A 23,559-nucleotide genomic window follows, 5' to 3' on the forward strand; every position below is an offset into this window, starting at 1 on the left:
GCCTTGGAGTGTGTGTGTGTACAAACCTGCACGCTACTGTTCTCTAACTCCTCAAGGGCAGGGGTTCCTTTGTTCAGTTTTGTTTGCTGGTGCCCAACTCAGTGGCATGCAGTGTAGACACATGGTTCTGGAATCCTCCCTGTGCCTCACAGTCGCCTGGGGAGATATTTAAAAATGCTCAGCCCCACTCCCAGAGACCCTGAGTTAACCGACCTGAGGTCTGGGTGATGATGGGCTGAAAAGCTCCCCCGGGGTAATTCTAACGTGCAGCCATTTTTGAGGCGTCCCCAGAGTAGACCGTTAATAAAAACTATTCTTAGAATGTCCCAGTCAGGGAGCTTTGCCCAAGTGGCACTTTCTATTTTATTTGTTATTTTTTGAGGGTGGATTCTCAATCCCTATCCAAACCTAGCATGTGTTCACTGTTAATGCCATTTATTTGAGCTATAAAACTCTCAGGGAACCAAGTTCTGCAAAGAAGTACAGGCGGGCATTTGTCCTCTGATGTTTGGAACTGCACCGAATATCTCCCTAAGTCTTATGAAATTCCTGCCTCTGACACACAGGATTCTCTCACGTGTCTTCGGGTTCATTCCATCACTATCAAACCTCTTCCTCAACATTTTCTAGACTGCAGGCCACAGCTTCAGAGACTTTGTGGCTAGCGGTCATGGGCTATTCTGAGGGGCTATGTGAGAGGTCCCAGGTGGGCCACGCAGCCCCGGAGGGTGACCCACATGGACAGGGTATTTTGTGCCAAACCGGAACACATCCAAGACTGGATAGAATCTCATCAGGGGCAAACGTGAGAGATGTTGAATCAAAAAGTGATGGTTGAGCCACTGCGAGGGGCTGAGGAGCTTCAACGGAAGGCACAGTCCGGATCTGCTATCTGCACAGGAGGGCTGGAGCAAAGGCCATAGGAACGTGAGATGAAGAACACACCTGTTATGTTCTACCAGAACCCCCAGGGAAGGGAGGTCTGCTCCCTGTCAGGCATTGGATGCTCTCACCTGTGGCCAGAGTCTAAACCTGCTGCAGATGGTCACTAGGCCGAGGTGGCCCCTGGAGGACACCTGTGTCCCTTTAAACATAATAAAATATTCCAAGTACACAGAAGAGACTTTAGAGAATACGGTCCAAATAACACAAATACCCTCTCTCCCCAAGTTTGCTTCAGCAAAAAAAAATTTTTTTTAATTTTTTGTTTATTTTTGAGAGAGAGAGAGAGAGAGAGACAGTGTGAACAGGGGAGGGTCAGAGAGAGAGGGAGATACAGAGGCTGAAGATAGGCTCCAGGCTCTGAGCTAGCTATCAGCACAGAGCCCGACGCAGGGCTCGAACCCACGAACCGTGAGATCATGACCTGAGCCGAAGTAGGACACTTAACCCACTGAGCCATCCAGGTGCCCCCTGCAAAAATTGTTTTTAAGTAGGTTCCACTCCAAGGCAGGGCTTAAACTCACAACCCCAAGAACAAGACCTGAACTGAGATCAAGAGTTGGACCCTCAACCGACTGAGCACCTGGGTGCCTCATCTTCAGCCAATTTTTAAAACATTGTTAACCCTCCTCGGTGCCATTTCCCTCTTTCTCTTTGTCCCCTGTTGAAATTGGCCTTTGTCTTTCCCACTATACATTTCACTATCCACACATAATATATGACATGGTTTTGCAAGCTTTCCAACTTTATATGCGTGGCATCATATGGTATCCTCTGCATACTTTTCAGTCACTGTTTTTGAGACTTATCCATGTTGATACAAGATTGACTGCACTGCTATTTATGTATCCTTTCTCTTTTTGATGGCCATTTAAGACTGTGTCTAATTCTTTCCTGTTAGAAAGAATGCCACATGATGTGGAATGTCTATTCTGGTACACATGGCCTTGTGCACAGGTGTTCCACTCTCTCCCTGAATGCCCTTCTCCATGACCATCGAAGCTTTCAGACCCACTGCCCACCCACACCGGGCTCGGCCATGGGCTCAGCCTTCCTCAGCATTGGCGATTTGGTTCTCAGTGAGTGTTTGCACTTGGCCTGGTTGCCGGCCACTTGGTGGCCTAGTCTGACACCAGAACTCTCCATGGCTCAAGTCTCAGGGCTTCCCCCTCACCCCCCAATCTGGCCCATCCTGTAAGGGAGTGTTCTTCTTGGCAGGAAAGATTGGTGTGCATTGGAGCCATGAGTAGGGTCTCATGCAAATGGTGCATTTTGACTGGACCTCAAAGGAATTTCAGTTTTTGGTGATAGGGAAAAGTGAAGAGTTTTCCAGATGAGGAGAGAACAGGAAGCAGAGTAGGAGAATAAACACGGCAGTGCAGTATAAGGGTGAGAACTGGGCAAAAAGTGGGCGGCCCTGTGGGAGCTGGTTCTGCCGGGGGTAGCAGGCTGCTGTATCCGTGACGCAAGGTGAGTGGAAGAAGTCAAAGCTTCACGTCCACCTCCCGATGACTGAGCTTGAGCGTTCTGGCAAGAAGTGGTGGGTGGGCATTGTCAGTGGCAGGGTGGTGGCAGCGGGGAGAATCCCGGAGAGAAGCACCCGTCCCCCACAGCCATCCCCTGGGCCAGGCTCTGAGCTTTGGGACTGCTCACTCCTGAGACTTGTGGGCTGCAGCCTTATTTTGCTCCAATGCACTGAGAGTTGAGGCTCAGGGAAGCCGGGCCTTCTTCTAACTCTCTGGCTCACAGGCCACTTCTCACTCCTCCGGCCTCCAAGTAGGAGAACTTGGGCAGCCGCATGCTGACTTCAGCCCAGCAATTACCAGGGACCTGGAAGCTGACATTGCTACCAAGGGCGTGGGGTGTGGACACCAAAGTCCTGTCAGCTACACCCTTCTTTGGCTTGAGGTTAAAGGAAACTCCCAAAGCCCCAACCTGGGGTACAGGCGAGAGAGGACCAGCACATGTGTGGGGAGGAGTGGGGTGGAGCTGGGTTAGGGAGCTCTCTAAGCTTGGCTGGCCTTGTGATTTCCTTTTTCTTTAAATTAAAAACTTTTAAATATTATTTATTTCAGAGAGAGAGAGAGGGAGGGAGAGAGAGCATGAGTGGAGGGTCAGAGAGAGGGAGACACAGAAGCTGAAGCAGGCTCCAGGCTCTGAGCTGTCAGCACAGAGCCCAACATGGGACTCGAGCTCATGAACCATGAGCTCATGACCTGAGCCGAAGTCGGATGCTTAAATGATCAGGCCACCCAGGTGCCCCTGGCCTTGTGATTTCAAGCGAGCTTTTGCTACAAGAAACAGGCTTATTGTGTTTGAAAGAAATTACCCTGAGCAGAAGCTTGGGCTTTTGCCTTGTTTGAAGGCCTTAACACTCGTCTGCAAATCTGAACTTCTAGCACTACTGCTTGCAGGAAGAAACCTGGGAATACTTATCAACTCCTTCTCCCTGACTGGCTGACCCCGTCCCACACACCACCTCCACCCCGACTCTCACCTCACACCATTAGGAAACCACAAGGAAAATGTTCCCAAGGGCAAGGGTGGAGGGCAGAAGACTGGCTGATGGGCCACCAGACATGAACAGGCTGATGCATCAGCGAAGACCGAGCCAAAGGAGAGTGCTTCTGACTTCATGCTTGGAGGCTGTGTGTGTGTGTGTGTGTGTGTGTGTGTGTGTTTGTGTGTATCTATTTCTCTTTGGTAGATCCTGGAAGGCCAGGGCAGTTGGGAAGATCAATTTTTGGGGGGCTTCCAAGAGGTGACAGGTACTCACTGCGTTGGAGGGGGAGGAGAGAGACTGTAAGGTACCTGCCTCATTTTTCATGCTGCTTCTCCTGCATTGGGCTTTGAAGAGGGGCATTGTTTAAGTCCTCATATCCCTGGCCGCCTGTGTGGGAGAGCCCGGTGCCTGGCATACTCTGTGCAATGAACAGACATTGGCTGGCTGAGTGACAGCCTTCATGAAGCAGGTGGTTGTTTACTGAATGTTTATATGGGGGTCCCCTCATATCAAACCTATGAGAAAAGTATTGCTTTTTACTGATGAGGTACACGAGACTCAGGAAGGATAAGTGACTTGTCCAAGGTCTTGCAGCAAGGAGCATGTGCATGCATACGTGTGTATTGGGGAGAGGGGGTGGGGATGTAGAAGAGATTTAAATAAAGACTCATGGCATGATTTTTTACTATTGCCCCTTCTTGTAACTTCATCAAACCTATGAGTTTGTGCATTTGTAGAAGCTTATGGGATTGAGTGGGCTGTCCCTGGAAACTGGGAGCAATGAAGACAAAGTTGGGGGCTTTCCAAGTGGGTGCTGGATGCAGTACATATCTGTAAAATCAGAACTTAAAAGAATGGATAGAAGAAGCCCTGTGTACCGAGAGCAGGGAAGAGGAGAGATGCGCAGAGGGCCAACAGACAAGATCTGTGACATTTAAACGGTCCCCTCCCTGAGATCCAGAAAGGAAGAAAGGCACAAAAAAAGAACAAAGCCAGGGCAACTGTTAAAAATTATTTAATAGAAAGTCCAATGTCAAAATGTAACAATAAACAAAAATACACATGTATAAATATGTATATATAATTAGACCTGTACACTTTCTCAGACCCTTTTCAAAATGGAACAGAATCAGCATTACATCTTGGTGGTCAAATCAACAATAATATTCGAGCGACGTGGACCCACTGGAGCCGTGGGGAATAGGCTGCGGAAGCGGTTGGAGGGTTCAAAGAATTCCAATCACGAGAGAGCCGGGAATGCTGCCGACTGTCCTCTTCTGGAGGCCCAGAGAGGGAAGGTGGACAATTCCAGTACTCTGGACAGCGCACCTGATCTTTTCGTAGCACCTGGAGCCACGACGGTCTAGGGATAGCTTTCCGGTCGGGCAGGTTTTTAATCATTGACACTATGCCGTGTGAAGCGTCTGCTTGCCCTGTCTCCCAGGTCAGAAGCCCCTAGGGATTTTAAGACCTTTTTAGTCCGCAGGCCAAGTGCCAGCACAGTGGTTTGGGACGGGAGCCATCAAGGTGTGCCGGCTGCCCTTAAAACAGTAGTGTCCAAAGTGGGTGTGCGCATCCCAGGGGGGCACTCGAGGTCCCCCTCAGGTGTTCGGAGAGAAAATACCAGAACCTCTGTTTATGATATTTTGTATCTTATTCTTTTAAGATTTCTACGTTGTGTACTTTTTAGAATGTGTCTGATATACTAGTACAGGAGTATATGAATATGTGCTTTAAATAAATTCCTAAACATCCAGAGGGGGTGCATCGCAGAGAGTTTGTGCTGATAGGCATGTGCGGTGGAAATCAATGGGCACCCGCTGCTTTACAGAGTTCATGTGCATGCAGATTGCTGGGGAGGGTGCCCGCTGGGCTCCCAGGCCTGCCCGGGGAAGCTCTGCAGGTGCTCGGAAGGGCAATGCCCCAAGACACCTCTCAGACACAACCGAGAGCGGATGCCTGCAGACCCTGCTACTATTATTTCCCTTGAATGTAAGGCCCTTTTCCCAAATAAAACACAACACGCAGAACAGATACACGGCCACGGACAACAGCAAGGAGGCATTTGGATCTTTTCCTGGTGACAGCGAGGGAACTAGACCAGAGCAGACAATGGGGAGAGGACACCCTAAGGTGAACCTGGCCAAATCCCACGACCACATCCTACCACCGCCAAGGGGGCCCTCCAGGACCGTAACTTCAAGGTAGGCGTGTGTGAGGCCAAATGCTCTTCAATTTCCAGCATCACGATAGCCATGGGCCAAATTCTAACTGAAACGGGCCAGGCCTGTGGGACATTGGAGTGGGAACCGCAAGGCACCGAGTCGGAAATCCCTCAGCAAGGAGCCAGAGGAGCATCTGGGAAAAGGGTGGGTGTTTGAGCTCAAATGTTTCCAAGGTTCAGAAGGCTGGTGTTGCTGTAGAAGACGCCAGCAAGTTTGCACCCAGGGGAGTGGCTGTGGGCGTTTTGCAGAAGAGGTCAGTCCCCAGGAATATTCAGAACCCTGTGGGGTCCCCAAGCAGAAGGCCAAACCGTACCTTCAGCCCAGAATTCCTCCAGCCTCTCAGGGAAACCAGCGTTTGCTTGAGCCTTTTTCTAAGTTTCTAGGAACCATGCTGCCTCATTGCTAGTATCTTTGCTTCATCAACTTCTTTTTCTCTCCTCTTTATAAGATTTCTAATGATTTTGGGGCGCCTGGGTGGCTTAGTCGGTTAAGCGTCCGACTTTCGCTTGGGTCATGATCTCGCGGTTCGTGGGTTCGAGCCCTGCGTCAGCTCTGTGCTGACTGCCAGCTCAGAGCCTGGAGCCTGTTTCAGTCTGTGACTCCCTCTCTCTCTGACCCTCCCCTGCTCATGCTGTCTCTCTCTCTCTCCTAGGAATAAATAAAACATCAAAAAAAAAAAAGATTTCTAATGATTTGTGGGGTGGGGGAGGGAAGAACCCAACGCTCTGAACTCTGAATAGGTTCTCTGGAAAACTGAGAAGGCACTGTGAGCTGTCTCCACAGAGACTGCTTCTCCCCCAGCCTCCCTGCCTCGCGACCGGAGGGCGCAGAGCTCTGAGCTCTGGGGGCTCCTCTGTCCCCAGGAGGTCCTTGGGCGCGGTCTAGGCCTGTACATTTTCCATGTGCATACATTCCATTTGTGCTTTTTTTTTTTTTTTTTTTTAAATTAAATATCCCCTTTCTTTGGCAGGACTCAGGTGTGTACTCTGGACAGAGCAGAGGCTTGGCCACAGAGCATCACCGAACTCAGGGAAAGGCTGCCCTTTGGGGAGAATGAATGAAGGCGTCACGCTAAGCCTGGGAGCCCTCTGCCACTTCCCACCTTAGGGCACGCCCTCGTCACGGGTTCTAGGCCAGTCTCCTCCCAAGGGGTACTCTCAGCCTTCGTGGCTCCACGGACAGGTCAGGATGGCCAGGCGCTGTGCCCTGTATGTCTCTCAGCAAGACCTAGCCCAGGTTAGAGCCCTTGAATTCAAACAGCTTTTGGCGGGAGGACAAGGGGCTGGGGTGGCGGTGGGGGCAGAGGCAGAGGACACCTGGGAACAAATGGTCTCGGCAGCGACTGTGCTCCCACAGCAAGAGGGCCAAGCCTGGCCCTGACGCTGCCCACACTTACCTCTCTGGGCCACCTCAGCAGTGACCTCTGATTCAGAGGGCAGAACATGGCCTATGGCTCTTCTTTAACCCCCCAGCCCAGACCCCCCGTGAAGCCCCCTGAGGCCCTCTGGGACCAGCCAGCTGACTGCTGTGCCCACCCTGTCCCCTCACTCCTCAGCCCCCAGCGGCAGCCGCTTTACCGCAGGCAGACCCCGACAGCCTACGTTGTTCCTCCTTTGGGCAGGGTCCTGTGCTGCTCCCTCACCTAGAAGGCCCTTTGCGATGCTCTCCCTCAGTCCTCTGACAAACTTGAGCTTTGATGCCACCTCTTTCGGGGAGACCCTGATTCTCCAAGCTGGGCAGCTGTCACTCTGAGATGCTCCCACAGCACCCAATATGGATCCCACAGTGGCTTCCCAGCTAATGGCAGCCCCCTCGAGGGCAGGAGCTACGTTTGGTTCAGCCGGGTATTGCTGGCAATTAGCTCAGTGCCTGGAGCTGCGCCACGGGCTCTATAAATAATCTACTGGATGAATGAGTCCTCAGCGCTGGAGAAGCCATGCTAAATATGCTACATCGGGGACAACCTAGAGGAAGGGGCCCCAAGTCCTAGAGGGAGGGCCTCCATCACTGCTGTCGGAGCGTCCCCAGGGAACTGCCAAAATGTCAGTCAAGGTCACCCTGAACAGGAGAGCGTGCAAGAAACGCTGCGGAGGCAAATGGCTGGACCAGGCACCTACCCCGAGGGCTGAATTGTGTGCGCACCAGGGGTGGGGACCGGGTGCCAGTCACGATATCCAGCTAGAGGCCCAGTGAGTCAAACATGCCAGTGGCAGGGCAACCTGGTCCAGAGGGGGCACAGGGCAAGGTGACCAGCAGACCTTCGTCCTTCTCTGAGTCTAACTCAAACTTTCAGGAGAGGGATCGCCAGCATTTCCTGTTTTGGCGTTACTAGACTTACACCAGCACTTTACTAGATGTTACCTTAACAGATTACAGAAAGCAAAATACAGCTTTTCCTTGAAGTATTTCGGTGATAGAGTAGTTACGTTTTCTTCCTCTACACATCTCTGTGTGTGTGCGTGTGTATGTGTGTGTGTTAAGAAAATAGACCCCAGTGTAGAGTCCTAATAAGGCAGCTGCCTGATTCGGTTCCAGGAAAATAGATATGAATTCTTAAAAATATATTTGCATCTTGTTTTGAATGGAAAAGCTGGCTTGAAATCTATTGCGAAGCTTTTTCCCTCGCTCACTTGCCTGTCAAGAAAGAACAGTCCCTGAAGGTCTGGACTGAAATGCCAAAAAAACAGGGGCTCTTTGATCACGTCTGGGTCTAGGCCAAGTGGTCCCTAAGGTGCCAGAGCTATTTTCAACCCTAGGGACCCTAAGGCAGTTCTGGCTGAGTGTACGGGGTTCTTTTTACTGCCTCTAAGTCTTACTCAATCAAGTTCAAAGCCCTGGACTAAAAATAACTCCTGGAAAGGGAAACACAGAGAATTCTGGGTAGTGGCGGAAGACAGTATTAGAATGAGGCCTTTGGTTTAGGAATGAATCTTGCTGAATTAAAGCCATTTCTCTGGCTTGCAAGAGACAAGAGGCATTTCCCACGTTATCTTGAAGGAATCTGACAGCTGCCAGGTTTGAAAGAGGTGAGATGCTGGGGAGAGTTTTCATAGGAAAATTGAACATAGGCCCCCCCTCGACACTAGGCATTTCTTTTGGTTCTTTCAAGCCAAGTGAGGGCAGGGGTGGGTCCCCTCTAGGCAGCACCTTTAACAGTTGCCATGGAGATGTGAGTCATCTCCTTTCGAGGATGTGCCTTTAAAGGAAGGAATGGAACTCTGGGGAATGCTTGGGCTCTTCTGACCTTGGACAAGGTATTTAAATGACTATTCAAGTCCCTACATGACTATCCAAAACACTTAAGGTCTTGAGAGAGATTCACATCTAGTTTCAGGGCTTATACTAGCCTGGAAAATACAGACCTCAGTTCAAACATCAAAAAGAGACACCAAGCCCCGGCCCACAAGAAAGGATTGTAAGTCAGTGGTCAAGGCCTTTGCTCTACCTTTGGAGATCAGATTCCCCCACACTTCTCTGCAAGGTTAGGGCCCTTCACCTTAAAAAGGTACAGCCTATGATGAAATAAGCCTTGGGAGCCAGGGAAGAAATCACAGCACTCAAAGGCTTGTCCTGGCTGCATTTGGTGTTCTGCATTTACAGAAGTCCCGGGTCCCTTTTCCAGATGCTGTAAGGATTCCAAGCAGAGAGATCTGTGCTTAAATTCCCAAAGCCTTTTTCTTGTGGGCACTACATTCCTGTTAGCCGGTGGCCGCTCCTGGTTTGTGGGCAGCTCATCAGATACGGGAAGGCCAAGTAAAACATTCCCCCTGGCAAAGCCAGCTGGTGATGAGCCAAAGAGAGAGTCGGGAAGGTAGATGCCCTCAAAAGGTTGTTTTCACAGTGTTGCCAAGGGCATAGTAATAATAAAAAACTCGGAAAAAACTTGAATGACACCTTTCCTTCTCTCCACATGGGCATTTACGTTGGATAGATGCGTTCTGCACTGACGATACGCTACTTGGAACATGAGAGGGACAGATTCGCTTCACAGGACTATGGTGAGGATTATACGAGACGATTATAAAATGCCTAGCACAGTATCTGGCACAGAGTTGAGTATAATTAATAAATATTAGTTCCTTTTCCTCTTTCCCCAAGATGAAGATGAGTTCGCAGGTAAGGTACAAGAGTCTCCCGAAAAACGTGCTATAGCTAGTGAGCCTTCGGGTTTGTCACAAAAGTAAATACATGCACCACCATCCTCATTTTCTGCTGTAGCTTTTTGACCCTTTTCCAGAGACACACAAAAAGGTGACTAAAGGACGTGTTTTCCCCTTGGAAAAACATGTGCATTCATTGGCAAAAGGCAACCCATGCAACCCATTCACCAAAGTCCAGAGGTTTATTGCAAGGACATCTGCGGCGGCGTGAAAGCCGACTGCCCTCCCCAGCTTCACGCAAGCGCGTGGGGGTCTAGCAGTCCGCACGTGACTTCCAGAAGCCAATGTTCCTGCTTCTGGAAGGAACCCTGTCATCATGCCCCTCAATACATATTCCCTTTCCTCCACCCGGTCTTCTTTTCCTACTGGCGTTTCAAGCAACTTGCCAAAAAGCTTTATTTCTGAGAGGTACAAAGAAATAAAGCTCTGAAAATGCCTTCCAGAGGCAGAAGCATGGAAGGCAGATTTTATGTAAAATTATACAGTGCACTCTAATACGCCCCCTTTTTTTTTTTTTTTTTTTTTAATTTGGGAGTTGGGAGTCGGGAGGCTGCTTTAGACACTAATCATTTTGCCTTTCATAAAGAACATACCAGAGTCCTGGAGTCCAAGATTCAGAGTCAGTATTTTCTTGGATGAAGAATTTGATCATTTTTCTTCCTAGGAAATCTACATATTTAACGGAGTTGCTTTTCTAAGGCCAGTAGAGATGGAGCGCTCTGAAGATTCTTGCCTAATGTCTCAGCAGAATTTGTAATCAATATGCTGGTCTGCATCACAGGCTCTGAGGTAAAATTCATGAGAGGTATAATCTCTGCTTTCAGCAGGCTTATGGGAGTCTGGCCCTTAGAGGAAGAAAGTCTTGATGAGGTTGGGAGGAGGGCAGAGCTGTAACTCAAAGCAGGGTGGCATCACATGGGACCAGGAAGGGGGTGCCACCGTCCCTGGGCTGCTCCCGGGGGCTGTGAGGTCGCGGGCGTGGTCACTTCTGACTCTGGGGGCGCCCCTGACTTGCAGCCGGGCCAATACAGAGCCCAGGTGACCTGACGCTACGCCTGTACCGGCTTATCTCATTTCTTATTTGAGTCAGAGGAGCCCCATCTCAGGCCAGGGGCTCTACGGAGGGGGAGAGACCTGTCTCCCAGGGGGCCCACGGGTGGCCACCGAGGGCTGACCTGGTTTCCTTGTCTCTGGACTTCGTACTGTTCTTTGTCCCTAAATAGACCATAACACGGCTCTATGCTCCAGCCTGGGGCCAGCAGGCACTGCTGAGGTAAAAGCTTCTTTTGAGGTTCTCTGCCAGTTACAGACGCGTATTCAGTTATGACAGCAAGTACTCCATAACCCTGAATCTCCGCCAATCAAAAGAAAGCAGCGCATATACTGCTGAACGTTTACAACTCCACAACTTAGAACACACAAAGCATGTGTAATCCAGCTGTAAATCTTGTTGGCAGTCGGCCCCACCCACTGGCCGCCAGGCAGCTGGAGTTTGAATTGCACCGGCACTTGGCCATGCTGTTGGCTCTCTCTCTGCTAAAAGCTTCTCAGTCCATTTCTCATCCTTCCTTTTCCTACCTCCTCCCACCAGGCCACACCCCTCCCTCCCACCTTCCATCTCCCTGAGTCCTCAGCTAGCAGAAGCACTAGTTTCTGGATGATTCTTTTCATCGTATCTGAGACAATCTGCTTAATGTTCAGATACACCGTGGGGGGGAGGGGGGAGGGAGGCGAACTATTTTTGCATTAGACCCTTGCAGAAGGCATAAAAAAATGAAGTACAAACACAAATCACTCGACAATTTTATGATTAAAGCCAATGATGGAAAACAGACAAGTTTTGAGTGTTGCTAACATAATCAAGCATTTCATGCCAACCCACTCAGCCACCCCATTTCTCAGATCTATTTCTAGATACACCGATGTGTCTGCAGATGAAATCACATCTGCACATCAAAGACTTAAACCCAGGAGACAGAACTCCAGGTGAAGAGGCCCTGGTTCACGGGAACGGGCTTCTAGTTTAACGAAACACCCAAAAGTCAAACTCCCAAGAAACACTTCCCTCTGTGCACACGTGTATCACGTCACATGTTAAACATGACTGGAAAAAATGACACAAGTATGTTTTGTCTTTGGGTAGAAGGTGGTGATTTTTCGGGAAGACACTGAGACCCCAAACAGAGGCACCCCACGGAAGATGGTTTGGTCGGCATCATTGTTGCCTGGTAAGAATAAGAAATCACCTAACAGGGGACCAAGTCCCAAGCGGACAGGTTTCATGTGGGGCTCCGCAGCTCATTTACAGTGGAGGAAAAGTCTTTTAGTCGCTTGGCCAAAACCCATACACAGGGAGGGAACTTAAAACCCTAGGCGACTTGACTCTCTCTGCATTTTTCTGCCTGAAGCAGGATAAAAAGCCTTACATTTTGGCTGCATCTCTATTTATGTAACAACCACAGCTGCTCCCCAAAATAGCTGCTGTTGGCTGAAAGAACTAAGGGTTTTTTTTTTTTTTTTTTTTTGCTAACATTTGAGTCCATTTTCTGTAGCACTGGACTGAGTTTCCTTCCCCTCACTGTCGTGCCCCGCGGTCTAAAAGGAGGTAACACTCACCCTTAGCCCAGGGATGGATAGTAAAGTCAAGGCTCATCTCCCCAGCAAGGGCAAATTTGGCTTCTGATTCTGTTCTGTGGCAGGTGCTGTGTGGCCACCCGGGACAAATAACTACCCACCTTCGGAGGGTGGCCGTGTGGCCGATGCCGGTTTAAACCCCACGGGAGAGATACATCCAGTGCTCCTACTGTGTTTCTGTGAGACAAACCCAAGCCTGGCATAGCATTTAAAGGGTGCCCTCCCCGGAGAGCAACACAGAGAACCCTCACCAAAGCTATCAAACGCGTTAAAAAAATACAAAAGTTATTTTCTCCTTTTTGATTGCTATTTACTTGTGACAACATTTGTTAAAAATATTACTTCTGTCTTCGAGAAGAGATCATTCTCTTCATAGAATATGGAAAAATAAACTCTACCAAACCCACAGTCAATATTCCCCACCACTGCCCTGGGGCTTTGGCTTCTGCATCTCCAAATATCATCACCAGTGTGAACGTACTACATTTCCAGGAGGCGGACGCTTTGGGCTGTCCTGGCCAATGCTTCGAGGAAGAGGAGGAGGAAGTAGCAAGGCTCATGGAACATTCTGAAGGGAGAGAGTGAGAAAGTAGGATGGCTTATTTGCTAATGAAATGAAAGGTAACAGGGTGGTGTGAGGCCCTCCTAAAGAGTCGGGGGGGGTGTCCCCTCATCTCTTCTGACCACTGACAACCCTGCTAATGCGTGGGAGGTGACAGATGAGGGGGGGCAGGGAGCCACGAAGGTCGATTATCGGTGTCACTGCAAAGGAGGGCTCATCTTCTGTGCCCAGGATCATGTGAAACACTGAACTGGATGAATGGGAGAAGACAAGGATACATAAAAACAGTAAAATGTTTATTTTCTTAGAAAAAAAAGTGGGGAAGAGGGATTCAAAATGATTGTGATCACACTTCCGTCTGCATCTGAGCAAAGCCAATGTTGCAAGCTTAATCCTTGATGAAGATCCCTACTCAACGAAACCTGCTGTTCACCCCTACGTCCCTTTGGGAGTCACATCACAACATGCTTTTAATGCATAAGAGCTTCTCTACTTCTTCATAGCAGAGAAACAAAGCTTGCCATAGCGACCATCCCATCTCCAAAGCGCAAGTGAGAAGCAAGGCTCTGGACCACTCGGGAGAGACAGGGAGGGAGGAGAGAGGGAAGGAAACGCTCGTCTTAAAAGCGGAACAGTTCTACAAGAGGAGTTTGATATCTGAGTTCACCACTACCTCATCTTATAGAAAATAGGTTGGAGGGCATCTGTAAAACCAACAGTTATCTTTAAGGTGAAATTGCAGAATTTTGCTGCATACCTGGACACAAGAGAAGTGAAAAGTTGCAACAAGTTTTAACTAGCAGCAACAAAGAAAGTTCGAGAACAGTTTTTTGTTTGTTTGTTTTTAGCAATATTCCTTTGCGAGTTCATTAAGAAACACTGTAATTTAATGGGGCATACGATATGGAACGATCTTCTTTTGCTATAGAGCTGTTCGCTGAAGAGAACCGACCTTTGCAAAGATTTCAACTGGGGTGTAACTTATTTACACAGTAGTAAGTAGCTCCTGGTTTGAGTGGTAGAATTGGTGCTATGTGATATCCTCTTCTTCCGAACAGTAATCTCGACCCTTGAGGGGAAAAGAGAAGAACAGCATGTGAGTGCGAAATTCAAAGCAGAGCCTAAGACAAGTTACTCACCAGCAATTTTCTCTTAATTAGTCTGTTCCCTTGGAACAGAACTCAGGCTTTATCAGTGAGTGCTGGGCACAAGGTAGAGAGGTCGCAAATGCTTGTTGGCTGATTTATAAATGGAGTATGTCTCGAGGCATGGAAGTTTTACCAAGCCCCAAATAAGCCCGCCCTTTATATTGGTAAGAAGTTACATTAGGCACGTACAAGACTCAAGTCTTTCACCAAGAAACTGCCAAATGGACGAACCGTTCAGGAAACCAAGTTCTCATGAATAAGAGAAACTGAAATAAACAATGAACGAGTCCCTTTCGCCTGGGGCCAAGGCTGCACATATTCTGTGGTTCCATTTCCATGCCTGCAATTCAGGATTTTACAGAAGGGACTCCAGGGATGTCTTAGTTTTAATCCACTCCAAATTAAAATAAGGATTTGGAAAAAAAAAACACCAAAGATCCACTGAAATATGTATAACAGATCTGGGACTATGTTTGGTATGTGTAGGATGCACAAGAAAGGCAAAAATGCTTTTTGATTCCTTCGCTACTAAAACAGGTTACTTGAGGGCTTGAGGACTATATACAATCGTTACTTTTGGACCTTTTTCATCCTCTCTCTACTGGGTTATACACTCTCTGAAAGCACGGGGAGGGCTGGGATTTTAGCTTCACATCTGACCCGGCTGGGCTGTCCTGGTCCCAGCATTCAGCTTCCAGTCTGTAATCCCTCGAGGCGGCACAGGAACCAAAGTCCATACTCGCCCTGAATCACAATATCACAGATAAGGGCTTTGGAAAAGGTCGTGTATTAATACTATTTGCATCCTTCGACCTTTCTCTTTTTGAACACACACTTCACGTTAGGGGATCTTTTCCTTTAAGAACAGAATTCTCTACTTAACTGGAACTTACTCCTGAAAGTATCTAAAACTGAAAGAAAATAACAATTTTGCATAAAACTATTTTGCAAGTGTATTACAGGATTCTTTGTCATAATATCGGCATGCTGAAAAGATTTCACATTTTCCTAAGGGTTGAGCATGGTCATAACGAATGATGGTACCATCTGGCAGGGCAGTAATCCTGGCTCTGTGACTAACTCTGGTATCTTGATCGAGTCACCGCTCTGTGCCTCAGTTTCCCCATCTGTATAGTGAAGACAACAATCCCTACTTCAGATGGTTGCTGAAGACTAAACAAGTTAATAGTAATAAAGTGACGGAATAGCGTCTGGCACATAATTTTAGATACTGTGTGTGTGTGTGTGCACGCACACACACATGTGCACATGTGTTGGATAAATAACAAAATGCTGCCACACAGCGAAATCTTTGGGGCCTGGGAGGCAGGGAGATTGCCAGCTCCCAAGCTAAATGGCCCCAGATTGCTTGTTCTCTTCGAATGTGATTCACTATGTTTGGTTTTCTCCTCCATCAGGTTGCCAACTCACACCCCTGACTGTCTGAGCCCCGAGTCACCACCAGGCTTATTTTAGAGGTGGCATGAAACATCTCCTGGGCAAAGAAACCAGTAACCAACCTTCCTAAGAAGAGAGGCGTGCACTCAGCTGTCATCGCCCATCAACAGCCTCCCTGGGGACATTGACCAAGCAGACGCCATCCATAGCCAGGGCCCTGGCCACCTAGGAGAGCTAGGAAGGAGAACTCTTGGGCCCCGATGGTTGGGAGTTTAATCTCCAGCGTGGGAAACAGGACACACGCAAACGTACCAGCACAGGGCTAGAAACGTATCAGGGGATGCTCTCCACAGATCCTCAACTCTGAGGCTCAGGGAGGACATTTGGAAACAGGCACTGGTGTTTAGCCGGAGGGGACAGGCAGGGCTCATGCAGTTTTTATCAGGAAAGAAAAGAGGACATTTCCAGTGTTCGTATGGAGACACACACTGTTGTGTGACAACAGGCAAATTGCTGGGCTTCGGTTTCCCGGGGATAATCATGGTCTCGGCCTCAGGGTTGTGATCAGGATTAAATGGGAAAAACACAGTGTCTGGCAGGCAGTCAATAAAGGTCAGCTGCTGCTGTCACTGCAATCATCGTTATTATAAATCCCAGGCGTGGTCAGTCCCCTGGCAGGGGACTGGGGGCCTCCTTCCTCGTGGTCGTAGACTGACCGGATGGGTGTCTCTTCCTCCCACCTCGGCCTTGTACCCTGGGGAGGCCGGAGCCTTGTGACCCTAGACAGACGTGTGTGGCAGACCCTAAGTCCTTTCCCTTCTTATACGGAAACGAGGCCTCAAATCAAAGAAAGGCCCAGCCAGTCAATGTGGCGTGCAGAGGGCACTCCATCCACAAGACAGAACTTGCGTGCTCCACACGTGTGTGAATGACACAGACAGACAGCTCCACACGTGTGTGAACGGATGTACTCGCCGACACGGCAGCGTCTCCTACTCTGCAGATGAGTTCCGGGGTTAACACAGCAGAAGGAGCCTTTCAGACCCTCCAAGTTTACGGTTACTGTACGGAAGCACTCCCTTTTGAGCGACAAAACTCTGTCAACCATCTGTGTAAACCCAAGCCTGTAATGATCACTTCAGAGCATTCGCTTCTCTGAAATTATAACCACTATGAGGAGGGAGAGGAGGAGGAGGAAGAGGAGACGGAAAATGGCAATAGTTGTTTTGCTGGCGTGATTTCCTGGACTGTTGATACCCGCCGGGTGGGAAAGGCACCCTGTTCCCTGTGGGGAAGCCTCAGAGGAGCCAAGGCCACAGACCACAGGGCTCATGCTCGTCCTATCTGTTATGACTACAGTCAGCTGAAAACTAAATTCAAACTCAAATCGGTTCCATTTTTGTTATTATCACCGGCCAGCCGCTCTGAGAACCAAATATTTCATGGACAGAAAACCTGGAAGTCAAAGACACGGAGAGTAAGGGTCGGCATCGTTCTAGAAAGGGAAACTGAGAACCGGTTACTGGCACACACACCCCACCCGCGCGCGGGCAGACCTTCTGTAACGTGACTGCACGTCTCATTTAGATTTATAAAGACTTGTGCTACAAAGAGAACCCAAAAGCCTTCAGCTGTCAGAAAGCAGAAGTGGCAGTGAGCTGGGTCTGGGAGAAACATGACAATTCCCCCGACCAAGGAAGCCCTTCCCCTGATGGGGCTACAGAAAGGGATGTCTGTAAAGACCATTTGCCGCAGTCAGAATTGGGACCAGGAGACACAGTTCCCAACCTTGTGCAAAGGACACATTGAAAGCTACGGGGAACAAGATCCCTGTGAGGAAGGCTGGAAAGGCCCAGTGATGCTGACCACGAAGGCTGTATGAAGAAAAGGGGCATCTTGGTGCAGAGTCAAAAACCTCGAGGAGTCCTTGCCTCTGGAAATTTCCCCCACTGTGCCCCGACCCTGCATGGGTTTTCCGTGTCTTCTTCAGCTGTCTGGATTATTTCCCTGGAACCTTCAAGAAGTTTATGTCAACACACAGCATACATTTCCAAGGTTCCAGGGTGTGGGTTCTTGGTTGGCTGGTTGAAACGTCCAGGCTAAGAACTGGGGATATGAAGGAAAAGAGAAGGGAAGACCATTATCCTAATTTTAAGTTCTGCTACTTTAAAGAGGTACGGCTCAAAGAGTGAGTTCGGACAAAGAGAGTATCTTTGTTCTGAAGTTTAACTAGACAAGTAGTCAAGGGCTGGCCGTCCAGCTTCAGGTTTGATTTGATCATGGAAGTCTCTAGTACACTCTAGGTTCTATAGACCTGTGTGCTTTTGGCCTAATACACGCACCTCAAGCACATAACAATCAGCGACGAACAGAGTATTTTCCCAGTGGGGTAGGTGAGAACTGCATGGATGTTACTGAGAGGATGCAGCAAGTCTCAGTGTCCCCATCTGTAAAACGGGGACAGTGACCTAACATGCAGTGTTGCTGAGGGAATTAGAATACACATAAGGAGTTTAGCAAAGCTTGGCGCATGGGAGGGGATTTAATACTTTAGCGCTCTTCTGATGATGTTGAAAAATGAGATCAACAGATGCAGCAGTGAATAAACTGTCTAGGTGAGAAACTGGGCCCCCAGCTGAAACAAGCCAGGCATGTGGGTGCTTGGCCCTCCTGCTCCATCCCGGCTTCCCCTGCTGGCAGCCCTCACCACATCCGTCACTTCTCCCTTTCGGGATCTCGGCTCAAATGCCACCTCATCATCTTCCCTGAACCCCCTGTACACAATAGCACTTCTTACCCTGCTTCGTTTTTGTTTATATCATTTATCATTTCCTGACATTATTCACATATTAGTTCCTTTCGTTACTGGCTGTCTTCTTTCTTGAACAGAAGCATCAAGTGGGCAGAAACTGTTTTATGCACCGCTGTACCTCCAGGGCTTACGACCGGCGTCGGCAACGTGTTAGATGCTCAATGAATCCTGCCGCATTCCAGACAGGGAGCCTTCTCCTTTGGGATAGTTTTCCAAGCTGCCCATGAAGCTGTTCAACAGCTGAACCCCAACTCTGCCTGTTTGCAACTCCCAGAGAATGGCTTAATCTAGGAACCAGAGGATGGGTCTTTCCAGACCGCAGCACCCCTTGGTCCCTCATCTGCAAATAACATGGCTCTGCCTATGTCTTTCCTGCTTTTGTGTGGGCACCACTTTCCCTGTGTTCTTGTGAAAATGGATGCATCGAAAAAAAAATCACCCGCACAGAATAAGATACCCCAGATACACAGCATAAGATATGTAAGAATTAAGTATCCGGCAAAGGGGATCACCAGAAATGACAGATTCCAAGAGAACTGATGTGCTGAATCTTAACAATAATATAACAGAACATCAAACTGAACTTCCGTTAAAGTTCTGGAGAGGGAAATAGCTCTTAAGGAAAGAGGGAAATAACGTATACAAAGGAATAGAAAAAGATCACAAGAAACTAAAAACAGGAACACACCTCATCGTGTGAAAACAGACTTTTGCATGTCAAAAAATAATAACATGAAAAGGCACATTTCATAATAGGAAAAATACCTGTAGCATACAATGTGTAAATAAGTTATAGGAGAAGCTCATACCAATAAAAAAAAATGAACAGTAAGAGGATCTCAGTGAGAGGGGAGGGTATACAAATTGGAAACTCATTCAGAATGAAATAAAACTGGTGAACACAAAGATAGAAGAATGGTCTGCTTCAGTAATCAAAAAATACAAGTCCAATAATTTGATATTATTGAAAAACAGTGACGCCCAATTCTTGAGAGTCCATAATGAAATGTAACTCGCAGGTTGGTGGCAGGAGTGTAAAATGGTATGGTGGCTTTCAAAGGTAACTTGGTAATATGTACTATGAGTCATAAAACTGTTCGTATCCTTTATTGTAGCAATCATTGAAATTAATATCAAAGATAAACCCCCAAATATATGTTTTTAAAAAGCAAATGCATTGTTTCCCTGGGGCTGGAGGTGGGGATGAGGACTGATTATAAGCAGGCAAGAAGGACCCTCTTGAGGTGATAGAAATGTAGAACGGGAGGTTGGTGGTGGTTATATAATTTGGTAAACTTGCTATAAATGATTGCATTGTACATAGAAAATGAGTAAGTTTTATGGCTTGTAAATTACAGCTTCATAAAGTTCTTGGGAATATATGTATAAATATTTTCACTGCAGCATTTTTACTAGGTGTGAAAAAACCCGCAAATATCCCAAAGGAAAAAAGTGGTTACTAACGTACGGTCCACGAACACCTGGTACCAAACAAACACATGAACAAAAACAACAGGACCAGTCACCGGCCGTGTCCCAAACAGGCAGTCCTTTCTTGTGCACCACTGTGTTTTCACACACACTGTTCCCTTCTCTCAGACCCCCCGGCCCAGCTTCTCTCAGACCCCCCGCCTCAGCTGTCCCACGCGGCCACTCGGTCTTTACAATGTTGTTCAGCATCAGATCCACAAGTGACACTTTCAGCAGCGGCTCAAGGAGAATGGGTCTCTTCCCTTGTCAGCGGCCCTCCCATCCCACCACCACGCTTCCGCGTGATTTTAGGCCAAATGTTTGCCTCCCTTATGCAGGCAGCACGATGGGTCTCCTACTCATCTTTGTATTTTTTGGTACTTAATGGAATCCTTGTGTGGCCCACATCACGATGGTTATGAATACTCAGGCGTTTGGAGGGAGGCCTTGCTGTGTGTGTGTGTGTGTGTGTGTGTGTGTGTGTGTGTGTGTGTGTGTAGGCTGTTAAATGATGTTTTCAGGAAGTGTTTTGGGACTTTCATAAGTGAAGGAAATCGTCAACATTTTGTGAAGCCCCCAAGAAAAAGCAACTCTTTAACAACACAGATGAGGGGCGCCTGGGTGGATCAGCCGATTGAGCGTCCTGAGCATTCGGCTCAGGTCTTGATCTCCTGGTTCGTGAGTTCAAGCCCCATGCTGGGCTCTGAGTTGACAGCTCGGAGCCTGAACCCCGCTTCGGATCCTGGGTCTCCCCCTCTCTCCTTGTCTCTCCCCTGCTCCCACTGTCTCTCCCTCTCTCTCAAAAATAAATAAACATTAAAAAAAATTAAAAGAAAAACAACACAGTTGATAAAGGGTAAGATTTGAACACAAGTATCAGCAGAGACTAGGGCACAGACTGGTTCTAAGAAGAGCCTGCAACCTAGCAGAGGGCAGCAGGAATGCATGGAGGGGGACCGAAAGCTGATACCAGAATCCCACTGTTCACTACTCATCATCCTTATTTATATAAACAATACCCATGTATACACCACAGCAGGAATCATGTCCGGTCCTCTCTCTCTTTTTTTTTGGACAAAGAAAATGCACTTTTATATTCTGATTTAAAAGTGTGCATTTGGACAGCTCAATTACAAGTACCAATAGGAACACCATTTCTCCTTTAAAAAAAAAATTAATTCCAGTATAGTTAACAGATAGTGTTCTGTTAGTTTCAGGTGGTTCAGCATTTCTATACATTACGCAGGGCTCCTCATGGTAAGTGTGTTCTGACTCCCTTTCACCCATCCCCATACCTACCTCCCCTCTGGTAACCATCTGTTTGTTCTCCATAAGTAAGAGTCTGTTTTTGGGTTTGTCTCTTGTTTTCTCCTTTGTTCATTTGTTTTGTTTCTTAAGTTCCACATATGAGTGAAATCATATGGTATTTGTCCTTATCTGACTCATTTCACCTAGCAATATACTCTAGATCCATCCGTGCTGTTGCAAATGGCAAGATTTCATTCTTTTTATGGCTGAACAATATTCCAGTGTGTGTGTGTGTATGTGTGTGCGTGTGTGTATACATACTTTCTTTATCCATTCATCTGTTGATAGACACTTGGGCTGCTTCCATATCTTGGCTATTGTAAATAATGCTGCAATAAACATAGGGTTGTGTTTATCTGTTTGAGTTCATTTTTTCGTATTCTTTGGGTAAACACCCAGTAGTGCGATTACTGGATCGTAGGTAGTTCTATTTTCCACAGTGGCTGCACCAGTTTGCATTCCCAGTCTGGTTCTCTTTTTATAGTATTTAGTCAGGGGTCGTAAGCTCAGTCTTTGCTGTTGTCATGAAGTTCTGATTAGAAAACTTCACAGGAACTTCACAGGGGCCAGATAACTAAATACTTCAGTGAAGCTTCTCATGTTGCTAGAAAGCAAACATTAAGCTTGGTAACAAGGGGTCATTATAGAGGTTTGTTTTAAGGAGGCTTGTTTCTGTCTGGAACTGTGAGCTACACTTGTCATAAAGCAGGCTCTTGTCTGCTGACTGACTGATCGACCTACTCTCCTCTCCTTTATCCCTCTGGATGACAGCAGGAACTTCTCTTAGTTTCTGGCCTGTACATTATTTTGATTCTCCTACTTCCTGTCTGCTTCCTTTATATGATTCATTTTCCTCCTCTCTCTTCCTAATTGTGGGCATGTGGAGTCACAGTTTCTTGACAGCTTTGACCCCTCATAGACTTCTACCCCACTCTGTGGGGCTCACGGGCTTTCAGGTGCCAAAGAACAACAGAATTGCCGCAACTGTATTTTGGGGCAGAAAGAGAGTGGGCCATCTCCTCGCTCTGCCCCCCCCCACGTTTTTTACCCCTTTTCCTCCGGGCATCACCATCCAGAGGCAACCTCGGATCCACATTTCCAGGGTAATTTGGACACTTATGCTCTGTCCCTGCACCAGGAATATAGGGGCAGAAAAGCTCACTCCAAAGTTAGAGCATCTGCGAGGGATGAGCTAGGATCCAGCACACCCATGACGTGGGGGAGGCAGGAGGTGGGAAAGGGAGAAAAACAGAATGAAGGCCACCCCCAGGGGCTGCTGTTCCAACCTCTCTCTGCGGGGCCCTCCGCTCCCTCCTAAGGGCTGGAAGGGGGGGGGCCTCTACCAGTCAGTGTTCTGACAGCATTTTCCATACCAGCCCAACGACGACTGCTAACCACACTTTTGAGGAAATGCCAGAGAAAAGCAAGAATGATTAGCTGCGCTGTTCAAGTCTCCTCCTCCTCCGGCTTACTTCCTTAGAAAAATCAGTCAAGGCATTAATGGCCATCTCTGTTTCTAATGAGCTTTATTCTAATTAGACTCACACGCTGTGATTTCAGTTGGAAAAAAGGCCTCGTTTGTAAAGAGCAGTAGGAGTGTGACAGCGTCTGACTGTCTCTCTGACCACACACAGGAATGACCCTCAGGATAACAGCAGCAGTCACAGCCACCGCAGTATGCGAGGCTCTTCACTTCCAAGGGAGAGCGAGTATTAACTAAATGGCTTTAAAACCCCCACCAAGCGTTTGTGATACACGAATCCTCATTCTACGAACAAAAAAGGAAGGTGTTCTTAGGCACGTATTTCGCAAGCTCTTTCTGACATTGGCACTTGGATGACTTCTGCGAGGCCACCTTCCCTTGCGGAGGTGAGTGGGAGTGAGGATAGGGTGGGAGGGTCCTAGCTCTAGGCCATTTTGAATGATGTCCTACAGCAGGAGTTTGGTAAGTTTCTCTGTTAAGGGCCAAAGAGTACATGTTTTAGGCTCTGCATTCCATACGGTCTCTGTTTCATCTCAGCCTTACTGTTGTGAGCACGAAGGCAGCCATACATAAAAGTAGAAGAATGAGCGTGGCTGTGTTCCAATAAAACTTTATTTGTGGACACTAAAATTACAATTCCACATAATTTCTCACATGTCAGAAAATATATCCTGCTTTTTGCTTTTCTCAACCACTGAAACATGTAAAAAACATTCTTGTTTGGTGAACTGGATTTGGCCCATGGGCTATATACTTTGCCTATTCCTATTCCAGAGAATAGAGTTACCATCAGTGGCTAACACTGTCAAGGGTTTGGCCTTCCTCCTAGAAGCTCAAGCAACAGAGAGAATGTCCATCTTGAGAGAAATACCTCATTTCTCTCAAGATGGAGCCAGAGTTCTCTTCTAAAATGT

At 47.8% G+C, this 23,559-nt stretch overlaps 1 protein-coding gene across 1 annotated transcript in view; it reads right to left on the reverse strand.

The window, feature by feature from the left end:
* Positions 1–13,301: 13,301 nt before the first annotated feature.
* Positions 13,302–23,559, reverse strand: part of CUNH1orf21 (chromosome unknown C1orf21 homolog) — a 224,657-nt gene continuing 214,399 nt past the window's right edge. The window contains exon 6 of the mRNA XM_039256614.1: positions 13,302–14,095. Coding sequence (XP_039112545.1) covers positions 14,057–14,095 — 39 coding nt within the window. The 3' untranslated portion in view covers positions 13,302–14,056. The remainder of the gene's footprint in view (positions 14,096–23,559) is intronic.

The sequence above is a fragment of the Hyaena hyaena genome, unplaced genomic scaffold (assembly GCF_003009895.1).
Source record: "Hyaena hyaena isolate Hyena2069 unplaced genomic scaffold, ASM300989v1 scaffold_580, whole genome shotgun sequence".
Lineage (NCBI taxonomy): Eukaryota > Metazoa > Chordata > Mammalia > Carnivora > Hyaenidae > Hyaena > Hyaena hyaena.